At 40.0% G+C, this 24,857-nt stretch overlaps 1 protein-coding gene across 1 annotated transcript in view; it reads left to right on the forward strand.

The window, feature by feature from the left end:
• LOC150090350 (CUB and sushi domain-containing protein 1-like) overlaps nucleotides 1-24,857 on the forward strand; it is an 81,544-nt gene that overhangs the window by 31,318 nt on the left and 25,369 nt on the right. Inside the window, exons 2-4 of the mRNA XM_090389826.1 lie at nucleotides 13,676-13,852; nucleotides 22,486-22,686; nucleotides 23,635-23,721. Coding sequence (XP_090245952.1) covers nucleotides 13,676-13,852; nucleotides 22,486-22,686; nucleotides 23,635-23,721 — 465 coding nt within the window. The remainder of the gene's footprint in view (nucleotides 1-13,675; nucleotides 13,853-22,485; nucleotides 22,687-23,634; nucleotides 23,722-24,857) is intronic.

Genomic DNA, 24,857 nt, shown 5'->3' on the forward strand with positions numbered 1-24,857 from the left:
CCTGGTGTAACACGCCGACCGTGTCTGAGTGACCGTTAGTGCGAGTTACTTGCTACTTCAAGACATCTATATCCAAAACATTTTAGGGGTACTAAATATATTTAACACAGGATTAATAAAAGCCAGGTAATGTCACTACATCATGATATTGAGAATATAGATAATAATGTGCACAGTGCTGACCTCCCAGAACGAATAATAAACTAAGCACAACATCCAGGTATTTTGGTGATTAGGGTTGAGATCTCTCCCCCCCCCCCCACCTGACAAGCTTAGGTCAACAAGCTTAAACAGAATCTGCACTAAGCATTGCACTCCTGCAGCTAAGCAATTCAGTAGTTGCCGTTCAGAACTCTTCATTCGGGGAAAATATGGAACCGATAAACCGAAACAATCCCGATAATCCGGACCTGGCCGTAAAATCGAAAAATCCAAGTACGCCTCTGAAAAAGGCTATAAATAACGATGACCCAACACTTATAGAGAATAACGAAGATTTGGACAGTACCCTAACAGCATCCACAGCAAAGAGAAAGGGTAAGCAATCCACAGCTCCCAGATCGGAGATGAAAACCCGCTCCAAAAGCGAGAACAAAGACCAAACGGAGCAGACTATCTCCCAACAAGAAAATGTGACAGAAAAAGGGCAGGAAAAACAAGAAACCCCACTGGATCCCAGACTGCCTGAAGGCACTGCACTGGAGCAGTCTCTTATTCTAAGGACTGCCCTAGAAAGCCTATTTAAAGATCAACATAATAGGATTACGACTGCACTCCGGGGGGAAATAGTGGGATTATGGATGAAAATGGAGACAATCCTAGTCCAGACCAACTTGGAAAAAGAGGTTGCCTTAGCCAAACTTCAAGTCTATCAAAACAGTAGGGCAAAGGAAATGCTACAGCGCGTCCCTACCTACTCCCAAGCGCTGAGGACCAACCTAAACAAGCCAAATGAAAGCACCATTACAAACCGAACCACAACAGCACAGAGAAAAACCCTCATACCAAAACAGCATCTAGTTGTACTAAAGCCAGCCTCTACAGAAACACACAAGACCAGTGAAGAAGTAAAACAAACAATAGTAGAAAAACTGAAGGGTGACTTCAAGCATACTAAGATTAGATCTATTCGGAAAACAAGAAACGTAGGGGTGTTAACTGAAACTGAAACCGCGGAGGACATAAAAGGTATATTCAGCAACCCCAAAATTCCAACGCTGGGACTCCTAGCAGAGCCTCCTAGACGGAAAGGGCCAAGCATCATTGTATTTGATGTAGACAAAGAAACAACGGCAGAAGAATTAACAGAGGAAATATACTGCAAAAACTTGAAGCAGACACTCATGGAGGAAGAATCAGGGCAACACATTATGCCGAAATATAAAACTAAATCCAGAAACGGAAATGCCATAAATTGGATCATAGAGCTCTCAGCAGCGGCCTGGAAATCATTGAGCCAACAAACAAGAATCTATATAAACTGGGGCAGCCATCGTTTTCGTGAGCATGTGGCTGTTCCCAAATGCTACAACCCACACCTGTAAGCAAACACAGCCTACCTGTGGGCATTGTGCAGACATCGGACATGAATTCGCATTTTGCCCCAGGAAAGCAGAACCTGCAATTTGTGTGAATTGTAAAGAAAAGAAGCTGCCATTTGATCACTCACTACGGGATAATAAGTGTCCAATCTACATAAAGGCTAAGAGTGCACAACAAAACAGAACCGACTATGGGGAATAACAGGAATCACTATAATCAAACAAAGATCAAATTCGCACAGCACAACGCTCAGAGATCTAAGGCTGTTGCCGCACAAATGGCTAAAAAAGCCATGGAAGAAAATTATGACATACTAATGCTACAGGAGCCTTACACCTACAACAAAGAAGTAAAAGGCTACCCCCTACATTACAAGATCGTACAAGTTGATGGAGACAACCCGTGGGCTGCCATCGCTGTCCGGAATCCTGACCTCATGGTAACCAAGATCTCAGACCTATGTACAAACTGGGCCGTATGTGCCCATATAGCCTCACCGCTAGGGGAATTTTATGTCACCTCTATATATGCCCGTCCGGGAGAAGATATATTGCCCGTAACAAGATATTTGCAAAATATCCAACTACAAATGCAGAATGCCAAACTCATAGTAGGAATGGACGCCAACTGCAGATCCCCTGCTTGGCACAGTGAGAGACCAGACCGTGGGGGTGCCAGAAATGGTCAGCGCCTGGAGGATTACATCTCCAACAGTAATCTAGCAGTTCTGAACAGACCTAATCAACCATCAACTTTCTCCAGCACACTATGGGAGTCAAATATAGATGTAACTCTGGCCACTCGATCGATTGTTGGGCATCTCTCCCCCTGGGTGGTACAAGAACACTGGACTACCTCAGACCACAGAGTCCTAACCTTTGACCTCCACCACTCCCTCGTAGCACAGCATCCACCTAGATTCCTCTCGCCAAGATACGCCATCCAAAAAGCAGACTGGAACTTATTCCAACAAACATTGATGGAAAAAGCCAGAAATTTCGACCCAAAATATCTCAATCCTGACCAACACCAACAAAAAGTAACGCAGCTTATAACTGAAGCAGCAAACACAGCCATCAGGAAGAAGAAGCCCGTTCCCAAAGTGGTCCACTGGTGGTCACCAGAACTCCAGGCAATAAGACAGCGAGTGAATAATGCCCGAAAAAGGTTCCAAAGGGCACGCAGATCTTGGCCCCAAGCAGAGGTTGACATACTCAGACAGCAATACCGGGAGGTCAGGAACCAATATACGGCTCAAATTAAAACAAGAAAGAGATACTCCTGGGAAGACTTTGTCTCCACAGTGGGAAATGCAGACCCCTGGGGATTGGTATATAAAATCACCACCAGTAAATTGCCCAGGGGAGAAGTCGTTGCTGCCACCTTAACACCTCAAGGGACATACACTAGATCCTGGCACTCTTCCATTAATAATATATTGGACCATATCCTCCTACCTTCAACAATTCCACACACGCATGAACAGAGAACTCTCTGCGAGGAGAATGATAAATACACCACCCAGACAGTGGAGCCTCCTTTCACGATAACGGAACTCAACATAGCTGCAGCCAAAATGCAAAACAGAAAAACTCCCGGTGAAGATCAAATAGAGCCGGAAATACTAAAAAAGGCAGTGGAAATTATACCGGATACTATATTAAACCTAGCAAATCAATGCCTCACAGAGGGTTTCTTTCCAACTTCGTGGAAGACAGCCCGAGTCAGACTTATTCTGAAAAACCCCACTAAACCCCAGGACATGCCAGGCTCATACAGGCCTATCGCTCTGCTGTCGATGCTGAGCAAGCTCGTTGAGCGACTTATCTACCACAGAATTGAAAACCGTCACCAGAATGCTCAATTGATGTCAAGAAACCAATTTGGTTTCAGGAGGGGATGCTCCACCACTGATGCCTTCGAGAGGATCATTGATGCAGTCAGAAACTGTAATAGGAAATATTTCCTCATCATCTCAATTGACTTCGCTGGAGCCTTTGACTCCCTCTGGTGGCCCAGCGTTCTGGCCAGGCTCCGACGGGCTGAAATCCCATCAAATCTATTTCGCTGCATGAAATCTTACCTGGAAAACCGAAGAATCACTGTCAGCACTCCCTTTACCTCTGTATCCAGACCGGTTTACAGGGGCTGCCCCCAGGGATCCGTCCTGGGGCCGCTCCTCTGGAACCTGGTGCTTGATGAGTTTTTAAACCTGGATGTTCCAAATGTCATTACACAGGCATACGCTGATGATCTGATTATGATGCTTCAAGCAGACAGCAGGGCTCAACTGGAGGCCATAGGCAATCATGCCACACAAATGCTACAGGATTGGGCCAAGAGGAATCTTCTAACAATCTCAACCGAAAAAACAAACTCAATACTCCTCAGGGGTACCCTTGACCCTGGTAGACCTCCACTAATCAAAATAAATGGAGCGACCATCAAACTCAAACAGGAACTAAAATACTTAGGAATAACACTAGACCGAAACTTGAACTTCACATCTCATCTCTGTTACCTCAGAACGAAAACAAGAAGGCTCTCGGCCCTGATAACCAAAATCACCAGCAGGGACTGGGGACTAAAGAAGAGGGCCCTCTCTCTTCTATACAAAGCCCTCTTCATCCCTATCCTTTCCTATGGTGCAGGTGCCTGGTATCAGAAAGCAAACACAGCAGTCAACAAGAAAAAGCTGGAGTCGATCCACCGATCCATACTTTTGACAACAACTAGAGCCTGCTGCACGGTGAGCACCCATGCGCTCCAGGTCCTGGCAGGCTTCCTTCCCTTGGACCTGGAGATTGTCCGCTGTGGGCTGCTACACCAACATTCGAAAGGAAGAACCACAACTTATCTAGGTTACACAACAGATCCACAAAAAAGCAAATCCTCAGAAAAGAAGAGGTTAACGGAACACCTGCAATCTATCTGGCAAAATAGATGGAATCTTACCACAAAAGGGCAAGTCACCAAAAAATTTATACCCGATGTCAGCAGGGTATATCCTATTTCCCCGTCCTGGTTTTCCCCTGGCTTGCACACCACCTTCCTTCTTACGGGACATGGCTCCTTCAGAGGGAAACTCTACTAGCTGGGAATCTCTGACAACCCGAGCTGTAACTGCGGTCAGGAGGAAACATGGGAACATCTTATCCATGACTGTGACAACTACGAGGACCTCAGATGTCAGCTATATACACGCATCAACTCCTTGCTAAAAAACAGAGAAGAAATAATATTGCAAGAAGAAGATAATTACCGGGCTTTCACCGTCTTTGTCCGCGAACTCTTTGAAAGACAAAGATCCCTGCCACATATCACTAACCTATGAAAGACTGCGAAACTCTGAACTAATGACCACCTGAGGCAGATACAACACATGAGCGTGACGAACTGGACCTGACTTCTGGACTTGGACCACCACTGAACCAATGCAAAGACGAAGATTGCAACTTGGACTCGGACCTTGAAGATTACATCTTATGATGCCATACAGCCATAGTGCCCTGGCTCTGTCTAGCCTGCTTTTTACTCCTCTTTCCCTAGCAAGTGGGGGGAGGGGACGGCCTGCTGTCTCCTCCCCCTCCTGCCACCCCTCTTTCTCCTCTGGTGGGGCATGGGCATGCCCCACTATTTCAACAGGGGTCATCTTCCCTATAGACCCCTTACTTCCAATTTCCAACCCCCCCAGTCTTCCACCTCCCCTCCCATCTTTCTCTTTACAACAGCGCTTGCCCCACACGTACAAATTTAAAACACCAAAATTCATGACCGATCCATTAGGAAATATTATTACCTCCAGCGCTTATCCCGTATAGCCCCTCTAAGTTGCGTATAATGTACCATCTGTGCCCAAAAGAAAAGAAGAATTATTATTTTAATGTTTTTTTTTTTTTTTTATTATTATTATTTTATTTTCTATTTTTTTTTTATTTATTTATTTATTTTATTTTATTATTATTATTATTATTATTTTTTTTTTTAATTTTTTTTTTTTTTTTTTTAGGTCCTAGCCACTGAAATCTCAGGAAAATAGGTGGTAGGACCTGCCAGAGCAAACTATAAGGGAACACCTGGCTGGCCTCCACGTGGCGGAGTACGTAAACGACAGGTCCCATCTGGGGCCTGGCGGCTAACAAGCCAGAGGAACAAGGGGCACAACATATTACACAATACATGATCCACACACTTTTAAACCTCTGGCCTTGACAGCGTACTGTCCTCGATACAAAGAACATACGCGGAGATGGGGTAAATCCCTGGTGCCGTTAGACCCAAAAAATACTCTGTTACAGAGAGAGTACTCTGTACTCTCTCTGTAACACGCCGACGTCTGCGCGGTAGCACACTGGTATCGTCACCGTCCTCCCCACACCGGGTGGAAAAGGCTCGGGTTCGAATCTCCTTTTTTTCTCTGTGGCTGAGTTAGTCGGTCTCAGGCGTAGATAGCAAGGTTTTTTTCCCGAGAACCTGGGGTTTTTTTCGTCCAGCAATCAAACAAATCGACCAGAGAGAACACCAATTTAAAGCCAAAATAAATATACGGGTAGATGTAATCATCTACAGAGGACCCTAATATCATAATTTGGTTTTTCGTAACACGCCGACTGATGCCTTCGTGTGTTGTAAGCAACTTTAGTCCATGGACCCGTCGTGCATGGTGCCCACTATCTAGCCAGGTGGCGGTGGTTGCTTAATATGGGGCATGTTTTTCTGGCAAGAACCAGGACCTTAGTGTGTGTGGACCAATGTTTCACTCTTAGGAGACCACGTGTACTCTGGTATGTTGCATTTTGTTTTCCCGGACAGAAACAGGATCTTCCAAGAAGTTTATTATACGCCATGTCATCGGGCCCGCCCGCACTGTGGATGAGTTGTCTGAAGGAACACAGTGAAGATATCCCGCATCTTGATTGGCTTTCAAATTCGCCTCACCTCAATCCAGTTGAACATTTGTTCGATGTTTTGGAACGGGAATTGAGGCGTATGGTTACGCAACCGTCATCTATTCCAACACTGCGGAAAGCTTTTCAGGCAGAATAGCTGTAGATTTCTACAGACGTCTCAGACATCTGTGTGAAGTCAAGCCCTCGTGGGTAGCACAGTTAGTAGGATCGCTGTCCTCCTCTCACCGGGTGGAAAAGACCTGAGTTCGAGTCCAGTCGATGACGGGAGGAATTTAAGGGCCTTTTTTTCACAACGTGGCTGTGTTAGTCGGTCCAGGACGAGGGTAGCACGGTTTTTTCTCCCGGAAACTTGGATTTTTCGTCAAACCAATCAGAAAGTCGACCTCAGAACACACGCAATTTACAGACAATATACAGTGAAACTTCCCTTTAACGGACAGCCATGGGGAACGAAAATGTGTCCGTTAGAGAAAAGTGTCCGCTAACAAGAAGTCTGAGGGAGAAAAAAAAAGAAAGAAAGAAAAATCGTTAAACGTTTAATGTAAAATTAAATTAAAATTTATACAGATTTTGAACAATATTTTTGTAAATAATATACAATTACATACACAAGAGATAAAGAAAAATCGTTAAACGTTTAATGTAAAATTAAATTAAAATATATACAGATTTTGCACAATATTTTTGTAAATAATATACATACAATTGTGCTATGCATATTATGACTTTATCTTAAGAAAAATGCATACAGTAATCACTTATTTTCTTCTGCACCTTCTTCCGGCTGATAATTTTGTTTTCAACATTTGTTTGGAGCGAAGAAACCATCGAAAGTCCTTCAGTATCTTCTTCAGCGGCGAAAAACATTTTTAAACGATTGATCTGTATGAGCCCCTCTTCTATTTTCATCGGTGGTTCGTCGTTAATATGTTCTTCGACAGAATGACCTCCTTCCATTTCTTCATCCTCATGAGGAACTTCTTGAAAAATATCGATGATAATGTCGTTGATATCTAGAGCACCATCTTCTGTAGTGAGGTTCGAGTCTATATCTTTGTAGCCAGGGTCACTTGTAGCGGAAGTATCGTACATTATCAATAGATGTTGAAGTTCTTGTTCTTCTTGGTGCTCCACATTGCTATTCACAACTTCAATTTTTGCGTTTGAGAAGCCAGACTTTACAAAACAGTTCACGACAGTTTATTTTCTAATTGCGTTTACTGAAGAGGAAATCCATTGAATCGCATTGATTTTCTTTGCAAGGTCACTCGTACATGTTACATCGTTCACGTTTGCAATGAGATGTCTTAAAACACGTTTTCTGTAGTGAAGTTTAAAATTTTTTATTATCCCTTGATCCAAGGGCTGACACTCTGCAGATCTGTTTGGTGGCAGAAAAACGATTTGAATGTTGGACAATTCAATGTGCGGGTGAGATCCAGCATTATCCATGAAAAGAATAATTTTTCTGTTTTGACGAATCATGTTTTGGTTAAAGTGACTTATCCATTCGCTCATGATATCTCGTCCACGCTTTTTTATTAGACTTCCAGTCAACATCCAAAAGATTCAACTTTATGCCCTTGAAACAACGAGGATTTTGTGGGTTTCCTATAACAAGAGGTTGTTCAAAGTTTCCCAGCATATTTGTACACAATAGTACAGTCAAGCGTTCCTTAGAAATTTTTCCGCCCTGGCACTTTTCGTTTTTTAGACTCATTGTGTTTTCAGGAAGAGCTTTTAAAAAAAACAACCCTGTTTCGTCACAGTTGTAAATATCCTTAGCTTCAAAATCACGACATGAATCTTCCAATTTGACGGTCCACTCTGTTACAACCCCAGTATCAACAGATCCACCTTCACCACTTACGGTTTTCCAAGAAATTTTATGCCGAGTTTTGAACTTGTCTAGCCATCCCACAGAAGCTTTGAACTCATTTACTCCCATAGATTTCGCAACCTCCAAAGCCTTTTCCCTAATAATAGGCCCATTAATGGGAATTTTTTTAGTCCAACAGTCCAACAGTTTTCGGGAATGATTTTTGAACCTGATTATTTCCGTGTTGCCAAAATTGTTTGAGCAGTTAATTTTTTTTCTTTAGGATGTCGCTTACCTGCGTCTTCCCGATTTTGAATTTTGCAGCGTGATTGCGAACACTATTTTTTTTTGCCGATCATACGCATTAATGAGTTCGACTATCTTTTAAAGTTAAATGTTTACGAGAAGACATTGTGCACTTCACACGACACGGAACAAAACTGAAAACTGAAACTGAAAAGACGAAAGGCCGACCATATTCACCCCCCCCCTGCACACACCGAATTCATCAGAAGTTTTACACGTGCCTTAAAATTCTTGAAAAAGGGTTTAGAACCGCGACGTAAACCTTGATAAAATTCAGAGAATCGGAAATAGAAAATAAACACACGATTGAGGCAACGTGGAAGAAACGTTCCTAGAAAAAGGGCCGTGAGCTCGCCCGCTGTCCGTTATGGGGAGATCAAATTAAGTGCTAATCTCAACGAAACAGTGCAGATTGCCTGTCCGCTTCCGTTACAGAGAATGTCCGCTAGACAGAAGCTGCAAACACGTTAAAACCAATGGAGGTGAGTTGGGGAATTTGAAAATGTCCGTTGTAGAGAGGTGTCCGTTAACGAGAGGTGTCCGTTAGGAGAAGTTTCACTGTGGTCTTAGTCGCAATGTGGTCTTAGTCGCTGATGCTCCTCAAACCCTACTAAAAAAAAAAAAAAAAAAAATCAGCTAGTGGAGGTAGCTGGTCATAATTCAGTCATCACTCAGTGTATATTAAATTTCCTATATATAGTGTTTTGTTGAAGGCGCCATCGGTGGTTTCCCACATCTTCGCGAATTTACTATATAAACATAAAATAGTTTTTCTATTTCAAGCGCTTAGCATAAAATTCCATTGTGTAATTAAAAATAATATTTGGTGGCGCCAGTTGTGGATCAGTAAGGGGGAGATTATTGATTCTGCTGTCTCTTGGATCCGCCCTTAGGTGACGCGCGTACCTACCTTACTCACCAGATATCTCGCCATGCCATTTCCCTTCTTTTCTGAGGATAAAACCAATTGTCGATCGAAAGGTTTAATAAATGACGAAAAATATTAATTTTTCGTTAATATTTTATAACCCAGTTTTCAGTTCGGGGAGAATTCTATAAGTCGCATGTTGGAACCTGCTCGCCGTGACAAATGCCAGATTTGTCACGGCGAGCAGGTTCCAACCTGCGACTAAGAGGTAGGTTATTAAATAGGTAGGTACTTTGGTAATTAAATAGGTCGCAGGTTCCAACCTGCGACCTATTTAATTACCAAAACAGTAAACTCACGTGGTTATCTCATAGAATAAGCTGATTTTTTTAAAAAATGTTTATTTTGGTTTGAAAAGAGATTTTTTTTTAAACTCTAACGATGTCAACATGAAAAATGTCACAGAAACAGATATGTCAGCCCTATAACTGCAGCTGGTTCAACTCGGATTGTTAAGCAAACAGAGCATATATCACATTATAAGAAATGCATACGGAAGTGTCGTATATTAAGTTGACAAGTATTATTGTGGTGCATATTAAGACGAAACACGAATGAATGAAAGACGAGCCATCTTTCCTTTTATCTCTTTTGTCCACCTCTGCTACGTACAAGCTGTATCAGGTTCCATGAATAGGTGCTTTTACACACTGATTCTGTCCTGGGCTCATTTGTATGCACTGCAGCCTTAACGTTGCGGAAAGGCGCAAAGAAGTAGACAGGTGTTACGGTTTGTTAATCTTGCGAGATCTCTAACGTTTGGAAGGGAAGGAAGGCATACTGAACACTTCTTTCTTTTCTTGCGTCCCTCCCAAATCCGGCGATGGGTGGAGATTGGTGTTCCACAACCTGTGGCTTCATCGACTCTGCCTTCACGTTGCCCACCTAGAAATCATTCGCTGTAAATGATTCACTCGAAAACACCTTCGACGAAACGGGACGCCCTCTATTGTCCGTTTTGGTTTCAGGTGAAAGGTGACCGATTCACACCCTGAACGAAATTGTGTGGATGAAAAAGATTTAATTAAGGGTTTGGTTCGTCTCAGCAGTGAGTCGGCTATTCTGGTTTTACTTCGTCTGTCTTTCCTTCTCTGCTCCTCTTCTGTACCTTTTCCCAGAATTAACCTCCGTGACGGTATAGAGGTTTCGTCACTCGATTGAAGAGGTGTGGACTCGAATCCTGTTCGAGACTGTAGGAATTCTTAAGGGGATTTTCAATCAGGATTGCAGTTGGCCAATTTCAGGCGGACAGGGTTCGCTAAGTAGGGTTCTCCCTTCGTGGATTATTTCGGGTTTTTTCGTCTCGCGTATACCCATCATTATAAAGTTGAGATGGGACAGTCCTTGTGTGATTTTTAATCAGTTCTTAAAAAAGTTTTATTGTTCATATGAGTTGTGTTCTTTTTTAATAGAAAAAAATCACCCGAAATTAACCAGATAAAAAAAAACAAACTGAAAATTACCCCCTCCCCGCGAAATAACGAATAAATTAAAACAGTCCCAGTTAGCACGGTTTGGAGAATCATCGTCCTCACCACACCGAGTGGAAAAGACCTGAATCCGAATTCCGTCGATGGCGTGAGGAATTTTTATGGACTTTTTCACAACGTGGCTTGGTTATTTGGTCTCAGGCGAGGGTAGCATGGTTTTTCGTCCAGCAAACAGGCAAATCAACCACAGAACACACGCAGTTTACAGACATAATATATCGGGAACAATATGGCCTAAGCCCCTATGCTTAAAAAAACCCTATAAGAAATCAACCAATCTTTGGAACATTCACACAATTTACAAAGGGTATGCACTGTGTCAATATGTAGCAAAACAAAAAAAATAATAATAATTATTATATTTATAATAATAATATATAGTATTATAAGAAATTCATACCGCAAGATGGAATTGGACACCTTGAGAGCTTTGAAGGGTGCTTTGGGAGAAAAAAGATGTATGATTAGATAGCAGATATATAAATAAAAGATAAGCAGAGAGGGAGAGATAAAAACAGAAAGCTGGAAATACTGACAGCACGGAGAGAGAGAGAGAAAAAAAAAAACATAACATAGAGGAGTACGAGAGAAGGCATCTGTAGAAGCGATGAACTCAACAATAAATATGACGCTACAGGAAGGATATTGATATCATCACACTCCAGTACTAAAAGATAAGATTCTAAGGAAGAGCAGTTACCTTCAGAAGCTGTTTGTTCGACAGAATTGGTGGTTCTCTTTCTGTGAGATTCTGATTCATTATTCCTTGAAGATGTTATCTTATTAAAAATAACATAATCGGGCGCTTCGATTTAATTGGTAGCCGCAACGTATTGTGTTCATCAGAGGAGGGTGGGTTCGAAAGAAATTCCTTTAGAACAAGAGGAGATGAAGAAGGAAGGCAATGGCCTTCTATTGTCTGAATTAAAAATAGAATGTCGATTCACGAGATTGCACTCATTCTTTTCACTTCCGGCGTGCTAAAAAACAACGGAGACTAAAATTATAACAAAAGGACAACGCACTTTGGTATTGTTGTAGTGCCATCTAGCACGAATAAGAAGAACTATCTTGATTACTTCCAAGATTTTTATTTTATTAAATTATTTCTGGTCGACGCCCGTTTTTGAGTTATTAAGAGTTTTCCGGAAGTTGCTGGGAAATGATTTTTTAGCATGCATATATTTTATTATTATTTATTTATTTTTATATTTTATTTTATTTATTTTTGTTGGCAAAATATCAATACCCTAAATTGTTCACAAAATTCAAATACCAGAGGATGTGTGGAATTCTTTTATTGGTCGTCGAGATTTGTCTATAGATGGGAATGACCTCTTTTCATTTGACGAGGGGCTCCCAGACTCTTCGGCGCCTTTCTTTGGCAGCCAGTCTATCTTCTCCAATTGGTTTCGCACTTATCTGGGAATTTTTACAAGCAGGTTTTTTCTTTTTATATACACCATTTTCTTGTTTGTTTGTTTTGCCTTTTCCTGAAATCATAACGAGTAGAAAACCCCGGTATTAGAAACACACGTAAAGGGCAACAACCAGAAACATCAAAGTCGTTCTGCTTTACACTCTTTTGTTTTCGGTTCTTTTCCTTGCTATTAGCCAAGTGTGAAAACTCTCTAAGAACAAACAGTGAGCTCCATCAATGGGGAGAAATGGATCGTTAACTGGAGACCCGTTATGGGACTTAACCCTCGTTTGCTTTAATAGCACCTGGGTGGCATTGAGGATATTGTTTCCTTGGGCAATTACCAACCACATAAAGGCTTTCCGAAATCACAGCATCGTTTCATCGAACGACGAAAAGGCCATCGGTCTCTCTCAGTACTTGCGAGGGTGTTGTACGCGGTCTTTTTCTCTTATTTTATTTTTATTTACTTTTTGGATTCCCTTCTCCACACTCTAATTAGACTTCTGGCTGAATAATAAGGTGGGATGAAATATAGCGTCGGAATAAAATTGGTCATTACTGGAACGTTTGAGATCATTGAGTACATACAGATAATTGTTATATCTGTTAATTAATTAAAATATAATATTAATTAAAATATAATATAATTACTAAAGGGCATTGTGTGGCAGCTTTCGTAGTATTTCAAATTATCTGATCTGTAGTTACGTGTTGGTAGTAACAAAATTTTCCTTTTATTGAAACATATAGAAGATACAAAGCCCTTGATCCGGTACTCTCAGTTTACTGCAACTTCATAGGCTACGTTTTGGATATTCTGTGGAACTCTTCTTCTATAATAATTATTAGTAAAATGGCATAGAGTGTAAACACCTCCAACTACATAAGGTACACCTTGTCCTCGTGCACAAGCTGTATGTTTCCATGAATAGGGACATTTACGATAAAACAAAATAGTAATTACAGTATTATTATTTGTTACCAAACCGCCAAACAGGACAACAAGTCACCTCACTAGCCACTCTGTGACAGTTTATAACCGCATTGCAACTGTTTTTATGGCAACCAATACAGCAGCGCTCAGTCTACGTTGAACAGGGAATTTTTGTCAATAATTTTTGCTATTCCTCGGAATAACTTTTATATTTCAATTATTATCGATTTCAGTAGTCTGATTTATTCATTTCTGTAATTCAGGATTAACTCGTTGGCATTATGATTACTTTGGTTTTGCGTAAAATTATTCTTTTTTTCCAGGCGCTCAATGTGGTTTTCCAGGATCGCCCATCCAGGGTCGGCCTTCACCGTGGAGAAAGGTGTATGATGAGGACGAGGAGGTGACATTTATTTGCAATTCTGGTTACGTTCTTCTTGGTAAGGCCTCGGTTACTTGTCAGCGAGATGGAAGGTGGTCGGGAAGTCCTCCCATTTGTGGTAAGGTTTTATTATAATTATTTTTTTATTAGCTTCTCTAAATTTAATTCCTCCATATTGAATTTCAAATAAGTATTAATATTTATAGGAGAGTGTGCGTGAAGTACCTATCAGTAGCGAATTGAGAGATTTTGTTTCGGAGATGCTGCTACGTTCCCTATTGGTAGCTTGCCTCAGCTGTGACAGTACATTTCTATAATATTGTATAAAAAAATATTCTCGGGGACCTTAGCCTCCTCAGACCACCCCTTCTCCCCTGGATGAGCCTGTGGCGCCTACTTGAACGGGTTGTTTGTGAGAGAAAGATCGAGAGTGTTGGCTGTGTAGTTAGGGTTGTCTGGTATTCTGATAGGTAAATGAACAAGCTGTGCGAGATCATTAGTAATTGCAAAAACCTCACGTGTGTCGACCAGCTGCTTCCATGTGAATATCATATGCACAACTACCACCTTTGAAGCGAAAGGAATCGTACATCGAATAATTTGGACAACTCAAATGAGTGGTGGTTGAATCAACCGATAATTGGGATTTTTGGGAGGTTTAGATCTTTTCGCAGATAAGTTTGTTCTATTAGTTTGATTATTCATGATGTATTCAGTAGTAACGAAAATGTTGGGGGGCATGTATGAAGTAATGAAATTTTTGGAGATGGCATACACGCAGCAGAATATATCCACCTCCTTGACATAACGCTGCCTCGATAACGTCCGTCGCATACACTACTCGGACTCCTCCACCACTATATCCTCTTAATACAGGTCAATCCGCCATCAAACCAAACTCCACTGGATAAAACAGCCATCTCCAAGGAACGCCTGATTGAAATCATCAACAATCTTCCCAACAAGTCCACTACTGGCCCTGACATACATCATCGACAATCTGCTTGATACATACAACTCCATACTCGCAACAGGAGCTTACCCTTCCATCTGGAACACATATTATGTCTCTCCCATTCCAAAGAAGTCTAATCCAAAAACGCCCAACGATTACAGACCAATTTCTGTAGAATGCACCTTTCTCAAAATCATGGAAAATGTGGACATGGTCTCAAAATCATGGAAAAGGCCATCTTTCTTATTCTCACCCATCTTATAAATAAATAAATTTTCTGTTTATACTCCGGGACGACCAAACAGTCAGAGGAGTTAACAAGATAGACAGAATACAAGAAACAGCACCGTATTCAGCAGTCACGGGATTGAACCCCGGTCACTCAAGGCACGTGTACTTATGCACCCGCGCGCCTGACCACTAGGCTACGGCGGCCTGTTTGGCCACAACCCTCCATACCTCCATAGTATTCTATCTGGACGATCCACTATCGCCAACCTCATGGATACACTTTTCAGAGTAGAACATACATTAAGCAACAAAGAACAACTCGATATTGTGTTTCTCGACATCAAGGCAGCTTTCGACAATCTGTCCATTCCTGCACTATGCGCCATACTGGGCAATTACTTCAAAATCTCTAGCCATCTATTAGATCTCCTTAAGAAGCTTTTACAGACCAGGACCCTATGGATAAGATATCATAATCATCATCATCAAATTATCTGCTCCAGATGGCTCCCTCAAGGGGGGGGGGGTTCTCTGTGCCGCCCTCTTTGCCGCTTGGAACCCTTCCTCTCAAATCATGCTAACTTTACCACGTATGCCGATGATATAAAGTTCTTTGTTGTTACAAAATGCCACCAGTCTCTCTAGTCTACCACAGTGATCTCCAACCGACAGTTACAACTTGAAAATTACCTTAACGCGATTGGGCTCTCCATTAACAACGAAAAAACTGCTCAACTTACTATCACCAAAAAGAGAAATATAAACGATGTTAACATCATGATTGGGAACTCTCTAGTTAAAAAAAGTCACCTAGCATAAAAATTTGGGCCTCACCTGGGATAAAGACCTTACGTTCTTGCCTCATTTTAATGCCACTCGGAAAAAAACACATGCAGCTATATGGGCAGTGAAACAGGAGAACTCCAACTTCCATAACCTGTATCTTATCATTAACTATATTCTCTGTTGCATAACCCTAATTCCGTTGTATGCCTCAACTATATATGGTCCTCGGCACCTCCACCATACCAAACCAGGTTCCTATCCCTGGAATACAGTACCGGATTTTAAAATGGCTAAATAAAATCGCATGCCTAGCACCTACAATCTCAAAATCTGGCATGCTCTCTAATCTAAATATGCTACCTTGGAAGTATCATATAATCTCCAGGAACCTCGTTATCTTTGCCCAGCTTCTCTCCGGAAAATGAAGCTCACCTGTTATCTGGGATATCATTGCTAGATCGTCAGATCGTAATAGAAGTCATACCAGCGCATTGCCATACAGATCCAAGCTGCGTAGCATGACCTCCCTGGATAACATGTTTCCATTTAATTCCATGGAAATATTTAATGGGTTATCCCTTGACTGTCAGAAGCTGTGCAAGGACAAAACGTACAGATCTGCCTCTCTGGCAGATATATATGTCATGGTCACACTCTAGGTGATATAACTTCTGTGATTCTATATTACCCACTTATTGTTGTATTTATGTATCTACATATTTATGTTGTATTTATGTAATCAGATGCTGTTTTAGGCCATGTATGTATTAACTCATTTGAGTACTCTGTACATAGATTGTAAATAGTATGGCAATATTTATTCATTATTATCATGTAACCCGTGTCCTCTAGCTATAGCTGTAAAGGGACATTTCTTTGGAAATAAATTGATATTAGTAATAATATTTGTCAGAGTAGAATCGGAGTGTATCTGCCATCCTCGTTTAACTTACTGAACAAATGTAGATCAATAAAGGATGGATTGTGCTTGTAATCTTTTGTGATCTTTTCAAATTATATGTGATTTTATATATATATGATTCTAGATATAATGCATACCATGTAAATTTTTTATAAATTTTAAAAAATATTAAACATATATATTTAATTTTTTATTCCGGGACGTGCGCTAGTCGATTTTAAGTAAAATAAGGGTGCGTGACCAAAAAAAGTGGCGACCACTGTACGAGCTGACCGGATGTCTTTTACAGAGTTACCAGTAGGTTCTGTCTGGTGGACTATCTAGCGATCAACTTGCAAACACAGTATTATAAGTGTACCCTCGAAATGTAAGGTAGATCGGATCTCGCCATGACGCTTGTCATAACCTGAAAAGACACGCCACATGGTGGAAGAGAAGGGGAGAATGCAGGAGCTTTGTTCTAGAGACTAAACGTGGGTTTCGCCACTTCAAGCCTCCAGTAAGCAAAGTGGTGGTATTGTACTGGTTGATGAGAGTCATCCATCACCTAGTACAGTATTACCTATTAACAGAGAGACTCTGCGTGGTGTGGACGCTGCACCTCGACCCATGTTTACGTTGGTTCACGCCTGTTTGGTCCCCTGTAGTATACAGTACTAGGTGCTGTATTTCAGGATTTGCATATGGGGGGTTATATCCAGATTTACTAACAGCCCCACCATCGTGAAGGGACAAGCAAGGATTTGGGTATCGCCGAACGACCGGATTTTGCCAAAATTCTGTCCACTTGACTCAAGTGTCACCTGAATATCAGTTCCATCAGAGTTTTATACTCCCAAATAACAAGCCCTAGCTTGTCATAACTGAGAGAATCTGTTTCAAACCTCAAGGACCTTACAAAAATGTTAGTTGAATATTACGAAGTGAGGTACATGTTGCATTTTTTTAAATCACAAAAGATCCGTGAAATATGTATTTCTATTTTTATTAAAGAACGAGGATGAAATAAGTACATTACAGTAAAGTGACTGAACATTACGTTGTGAAGCGTGTGCAGTGTAGTGAAAACAGTTATTTTTCTATATATTATTAGTTAATTACTTAGTAACAAGATAATTAGTTATTTAAAAATAGAATATGCCTGAAATGTAACGCACTGCCTTATCAGAATTGTGTACATATACAAATGTGAATTGTGGGTTGCCTGTGACATGTGTGTCTTCCTTCCTAGGTTGTGCTATTTGAAATTGGGGTCATTTCGGTAATAATCTGTATTTTATTTTTACGACCTGGACGCTAGAATATGTATTGCCTAACATTACCTTGAAAATCCTTTGTGTAAGTAGTTTTGTTGGTACACTTTAGTAGATGTCCATTATATCAAGATTAGTAAACCTATTAGTGTTCTTTATAGGTCTCAATGGCTGGCGAAGTTGTCATTTAGGTCAGGTAGACGCAGCCTGAAGCAAACGTCTCAGCCAAATGAAAACTTCTCAATGATATTAGGAAATTATTCACGTCATAAATAAGTCGCGTAAAAGGAAAGAAAGAATGAAGGTCAAAACAGGTTTTGCATGTGTTATGTAGTTTTTCGTACACGTGGAGGCTGTGTGTTGAAGGTTTTGAGTTATCGCTTCGAGCTTGAAGAAAATTCCACAAGTTATTGTACGAGTTCGATGAGTATTGCCCTTAAAGCTATTTATTTATTTTATTTTTTGTTTTACTGAATCGATAAATACTGGTAATCTGTGACGCACCTCCAAAGCAGAGACTTGGAATACAAATTTCATCAAGTAAAAAATGGAAAAGGTACATAAATGAAGGAAAGGGCAATTTAAAGGCTTGGGACGAGTGCGGTTACAAATTTCCGTTGCCTCTTGAAGTGTCCAGGGGTATCAGATATCTCCAGATTTGCATTGTTGATTGATCTTGAAGTCCTGTTGTAGTATCCATAATTTGTTCTTGCATAGGATGGTTTAAGCAGTGGATGGTTTCTTAAAGCTCTTTTTGGTGAGTTGAAGTTAATTTGTGAGACGAGGTCAGGGCAATTTATGGTACTATTTAACAGCTGGTTAAATAGGAGTAGATCGGCTTTGTCTCTTCTCTCTTCCAGCGTTTCAAGTCCAAAGAATATACACCACTCTTGGTTAAGATTTCTCATTATATTCTAATCCATTTTTAAAACAGACATATTGTATTGCTCTTTTTTGGATATTTTCAATTTCTTGTTTTTGGTAAGCTGCATGTGGGGACCAGACCTGGGAGATATATTCTAGGGCTGGCCTAACATAAATTTTGTAAAGAAATATGAATAGTGCCAATTGATTGAAGTCTCGGTTAATTGTTTTAAGAAATCCTAGTTTTTTGCTAGCTGCGCTCACAAATGTTTGATACATGGACATCAAAGGAAAATGATTCTTTGATGAAAATACCCAAATTTTTGGTAGAACTAACTTTTTTGATCGTCTTGTTGTTAATGCAATAAGAAAAATTGTTTGTTTGTTTTTTTTGTGTACATTGGCTCTTGTTTTTAAAGCAGTTTAAAAACTCTCTTAAACCCCCCTTCCTTACCATTTTGAACCAACTGACGATGGTTTAAAAGTTCTCCGTTCGGACTCTTGGTTCACCAATTACCTGATATAGCGAAACCCATATGTCGATCATTGAAAAAGGTATACTTTCTTCTATGCAATTTAATTTTAACTAGTTTTAATGTTCACGTCCCTTTAATCAATCTCCTCCATTAATACACAAGCAGTTGAGAAGTAATTATCGCTAGTTTAGATTTCCGATCTTTTTGTAATTTTACCTCGGTACTAAAGGATTATCCATAACAATAATATTTTATAAATTTATTAAAAATATTAAAAATATAAAAAGTATTTTTTAAACATAAAAAACTGTCACGAACAAATTATTAAGATACTAGTAAAATAGTTTAGTGCCAAAAACTATATGTAAAAATGTATTAGAATTATTCGCCCGTTACAAGGGGGCGCGCTAGTGTATTTTTGCAATATATCTTCTGTAGGTAAAGACAGTTTGACCTTAGGAGAAGAATAAAGCCATCTGATTTCTAAGATTAGTTTCGTACACGATTTACTCTTTAAAGCTATATAAAGCTCTGTGACAACTGTTGTACATAAACCTTGCTTCCTTGTGTAATTTTGTCAATGGCATTACTAAACCAATTCATTGCGTTCGACAATCATTCTCAGCACTTCTTGTGAATAAATTATTGTCATTTAACTCTTATTCGAGAAACTGTTAACTACGCTACAATTAATAACGTTGTTGGAATATTAGTGAAATCCGTTCCATGGTTGTGTGATGTAAAGCAAGCCAGTGTAGCAAATGTGATACGCACTTGGCAACATCTCACGCACCATTAAGAAGTAAACACAGCATGTGTCTCGTGATCCCTGCAAACTACGCGATTACATTTAATGATTTAGGAAAGCCATTCAGTAAACATCTTAAATTATATGTCGCCACTACAGAAATAAAACTAAAATACACATTAGAGAAGTGCGCATGTGCGTATTTTTGATAATGGTAATACGGGACTGTGTACAGTACTGTACTCAGTTGCAGCCTGTGTATAGCAGATGTTTTTCTGACGAGGTCAGTACCTGTTCCATGAAAAGTGGAGGAAAAAACATTTTACTATTACGGATTCAAATTTCTATTTAATTCAGATTTAATCGCAGTAAATGTAAATATTCTATCGTATTATTATGCGATAAAATATTTGTATTTTAAACTTTTAAATGAAATTTGAAGCTGAAATTTATACTTTCCGGACGATATCATTATTGAATATTAAATACTGTATAATCTGTTTCGATAATAACATAATGATTGCAAAAATCCGTTGTACTCTTTATAAGAACCATGGGACTTTGGGATCTGTTCAACCAGCTATGCAAAAATATACAATTTAGAAGATTACATGGTGTGTGGCTTGTCCAAGAAAGCCCTATAAAACTCGCGACGAGACTAATGTGAAAATCAGTAAATCAGAAATGGGGAACGGACAAGATCTCTCGGACTTCCAAAGAGTTGTTTTCTGTGTACGTATAGTAGTAGCTACAGCAAAAAAAGTACAGCACTTGCAGAGTGATTGAAGACTTTAGTATTAGTATTAGCAATGGCCACATGGTGCCAGGAAGCCTATGGTTTATGCTGCACCAGTCAAAAAAGAAAAATAATAAAATAAAATAAAAATAAATAAAATAATAATAATAATAAGAAAAAATTAATAAGAGAAAAGGGAATAGACAACCTAAGCGTTCCCTTCCTCCCTTAGGTAATCCAGCTGACATTTTAATTTCCTCAAACTGTCAGCCTCTACCGCCCATATAACTTATTCTAGTAATTTATAACTCGCTGGCTAAACTAAAACTTCCTGCAATTCAGTCTAAACATCCCTCCCCGTAACTTGAAATTTTGCCCCTTGTTCTAGAATCATTTATAACCGTGAAAATTTCGTCCTAATTCATTTTACTTATGCCCCTCTAGGGTGCATAGTTAGCAAGTTCTGCAACCCACATATTCGAAGTCTTTCCTCATATGGACGCCATTTTGCCGATATCACCAGGCGAGTTACCCGTCTTTGACCCTTTCAAGAAGCACAATGTCTTTCTTTAGGTGCGGTCTCCATACTTGAACACAGTACGTATTTCAAGTGTGGTCTAACAATAGCTTTATATGATGGGATTATGACGTCCTTATCCCTACTAACAATTGTTCGATAAATCATCGATAGGACACCATGGGCCTTCCTTGCAACCAGTCTACAATGTTGAGAACTTCATGTCTGACCGTATCGTAATACCCAAGTCCCCTTCCTCGACTACTGGCTTTAGTTAAACTCTGCCAAGTGTATAAGTTATTTTGGGGTTACTGTTCCCCATGTGCAATACCTTACACTTTGCTGGATTAAATGATAGCTTCCATTTTTCTGACCATTTCTGAAGTCTATCTAAGTTACTCTGAAAAAGCTCTGCTTGGCGGTGATCATTAACGACTCTACCAATACCAATATTTACATCATCTGCAAATTTAGACATCACGCCCTCTATCCCTTAATCGATGTCATTTATGATAATCAAAAACAACAGTGGTCCTAATATTGATCCTTGGGAAACCCCACTTCTTACATTAACCAATCTGAGGAATAACCATTTATCACAACCCTCTGCCTCCTACCCTGAAGCCATCCAGCTATTCACCTTTTGCCTGTGATTCCAACTTGTTCCAGCTTATAAAGTAACCTCTTGTGTGGGACTAAGTCAAATGCGTTTCTGCAATCCAAATAAACAATGTCGGAATTATTCCCTAAGTGTAGCTGTTGAGTGACCCTCAAAATAGCTAACCAGATTAGTTAAACATGATTTTCCGTTTACAAAACCATGCTGAGTATCCTTCAGAATTCCATTTCTATCTAAATGATCCTGAATTCCACCCTTGATCATTGTCTCCATGATTTTCCCTACTCCCGAAGTTAGAGTAATCGGCCAGTAATTTCCCACTTCACTCTTAGAATCGCCCTTATGTATTGGAGGTACATTGGCGCTTTTCCAATCCAACGGAATTACTCCCGAGTCCAGTGATGCTCTCATAATTAGCCTCAATGGTTCAATGCACTCAATTGTCACCTTCCTTAAGATTATAGGTATATGCCATAAGACTTGTGTCATCCAGGAATTGGGGACAATTTTGTTACATAAGTCGAAAGACATGCTTGCCAGGCAAATGGAACGAATTATATAGATACACGAAATAAATTAAATTAAAAATGAATAAATACTAAGATTACTTAAATCAAATGTTTGTGTTTTTGTTTGTAATGCAGATACGAGCGTCAGCCTATCCGGTGCTGTTGCTTCTGCATATACCTTGATCAGCTATCCTCCGGACTATGGGGTCGACGGTGATAACAGGACGTGTATGTATATTGGCAGACCGGACTCTCGATGGTGGAGGTTGGACATGAGAAGGAACTACAATGTCCGCGCAGTTGCAATTACAGTAGGAGAAGACTATGCACAAAGAGGTGAGTTCAGCACTAAAAAGTTTCTTTAGTGCTGATTTTATGTTTACGGTTCGTTGATTTACCAGCAGTAATAAACATGATTTAACTTTTCATTCTGCACATACTGTTCTTACTAAGTTTCTTTAGAGAACATAGAAAAAAAAAATGTTACAGGCGCCTGACGATCACGCGACATATGGCACCACTGGAAACTGCGATAGGGTTGCCAAGAAACGATAGCGATAGCCTACATACGAAAACACAAATATAAAAAATGTTTTCGGTGCTTTTTTTGAAGATATAAAATACGAGGGACGATGCCAGGATAACTCGGGCACCCATCTGTATAATTGGAGTTTATTGTCGACGGTGCTGATTACACACGAATGTTTTGGCTGATATTTTCTTCAGTGAAAAATAAAAAAAAAGTCTGAATAGATTCCAACTTTGAGAATAGAAACTTTGAAGGAACACTGCCGAAGTGAACTGGGTGATGCCGATGCTCTCGAAGAACCGACAGTTCGAGGTTTATTATCTGAGAAAGAGATTTTACGTGACGTCACTAGAAATTTGAGTGCGCCTTTGTTGCGATCCTTTCAGTTTTCTGACTCCTGCGTCTGAGAGGTGCTGCCATCTGTGGATGGAACCGGTAGTCACGAATTCTGTTCATAAATTCTGGATGCCTTCGGAGATTATTGAAAAACTAGTTTGAGTCTTGAAGTGATGTTTGAAAGAAAGCTGAGTTTTGAGGAAAATTACTGGAAGCCGAACTTGGTTAATTTACGAGAAAAAAACATATTTTGCCAAGGACCAGGCATGGTCTCTAATTTTTTTTTTTGTCGTACTGTAGTATTGATCTTTGTTCTTCTAGTACAATAGAGCGTACTGCTGCTCATCTGAAATTTGCTTAATGTGCAAATACCATAACGTAATTAAAATATAATAATACTTAATTTTGCTTATTTTCAGAATATTCTTTCCGTATTTATTTAATCCGTGACGAAGGCAGATCCCGTGCCAGATATTGGTTGTGTGCATCATTCACCGGGAAATTTTGTAAGTAAAAGAGTACTTTTTACTTTTAATCCCATTTTTGTTTTCCTCTTGCTTGTAAAGAGAAAAACAAAATTGGAATTACTTGAAGTTATATGCTAAAGGTTCTTAAACTGCCTTGATCCTCCCGGAGGGGCGTGACCAACTTATACGGAAGGGGGATTTTTTTAATTAAAAAAAAAATAATAAAAAACTCATTTATCACTTTACAGGATTATAGTATCTCAAAGTTTCAGAACCTTTGCTGTAAGCTATTGTCTATTTAAGCTATACGAAGAGGTGGTTCACAAAGTTTATATTCATCCAGAAGTAGATGTGATAGAAGGTTGAAACAGACAGCAAAGTGTTTTCCACGAAGAAAGGACCTCAGGGCAGAAAATCCGAAGGTGCAAGGTTAGAGGAATAAGCAGGATGCTGCAATATTTGAAATCCGTGGATATCCCTCACTGCAGTATGCAAAGAATGCGCAGGGACGCTAACGTGGAGCAGGCGCATTCCATTTGACAGCTTTCCCTGTCTTTTATAGCAGCACATTGCTTTATGAGTAGGTTGGAACAATACTTTGCCATCACAGTACAGCCCTTTTGAAGATAATCTGTTAGTATTACACCATTCCGATCTCAAGATACTAATGGAATCATCTTGACAGCACTTGATTGCGCATTTGCCTTTTTTTGGGGGGGGGGGGGGAAGGGGTGATTCTGCATGCTTCCATTGTTTTGGCATTTGTTTAGTTTCGGGATCATAGTGATGGATCCAGGTTTCATCTATAGTGACCAACCGCGATAAAACTCGTACTTTTCCTGGCACATCGACAACATTTAATGTACGCGTTGTGCTTTTCCTTCTTTTGTTAGACGGCAGACGTCTAGGAATCCATCTAGTACACACTTTACTCATATGCATGATGATGGATGATGTTCTCCACAGACCCTAAACTAATTTGGAGGTCTGCAGCTAGTTCTTTGATGCTAATATAGGGATCTTCCAGAATTAATGCCTCGATATTTGCAACATTCTTGTCTAGGTGATTCTGCATCACTTCTTTAACCAGTGACTCCATTATATTCCTCGGAACTGTTAGTTTAACTTCTATTCCGGGGAAAATAATGGAGTCACTGGTTGAAGAAGTGATGCAG

The sequence above is a fragment of the Mastigoproctus giganteus genome, chromosome 2 (assembly GCF_048544385.1).
Source record: "Mastigoproctus giganteus isolate SK-2022 chromosome 2, ASM4854438v1, whole genome shotgun sequence".
In the NCBI taxonomy this organism is placed as follows: domain Eukaryota; kingdom Metazoa; phylum Arthropoda; class Arachnida; order Uropygi; family Thelyphonidae; genus Mastigoproctus; species Mastigoproctus giganteus.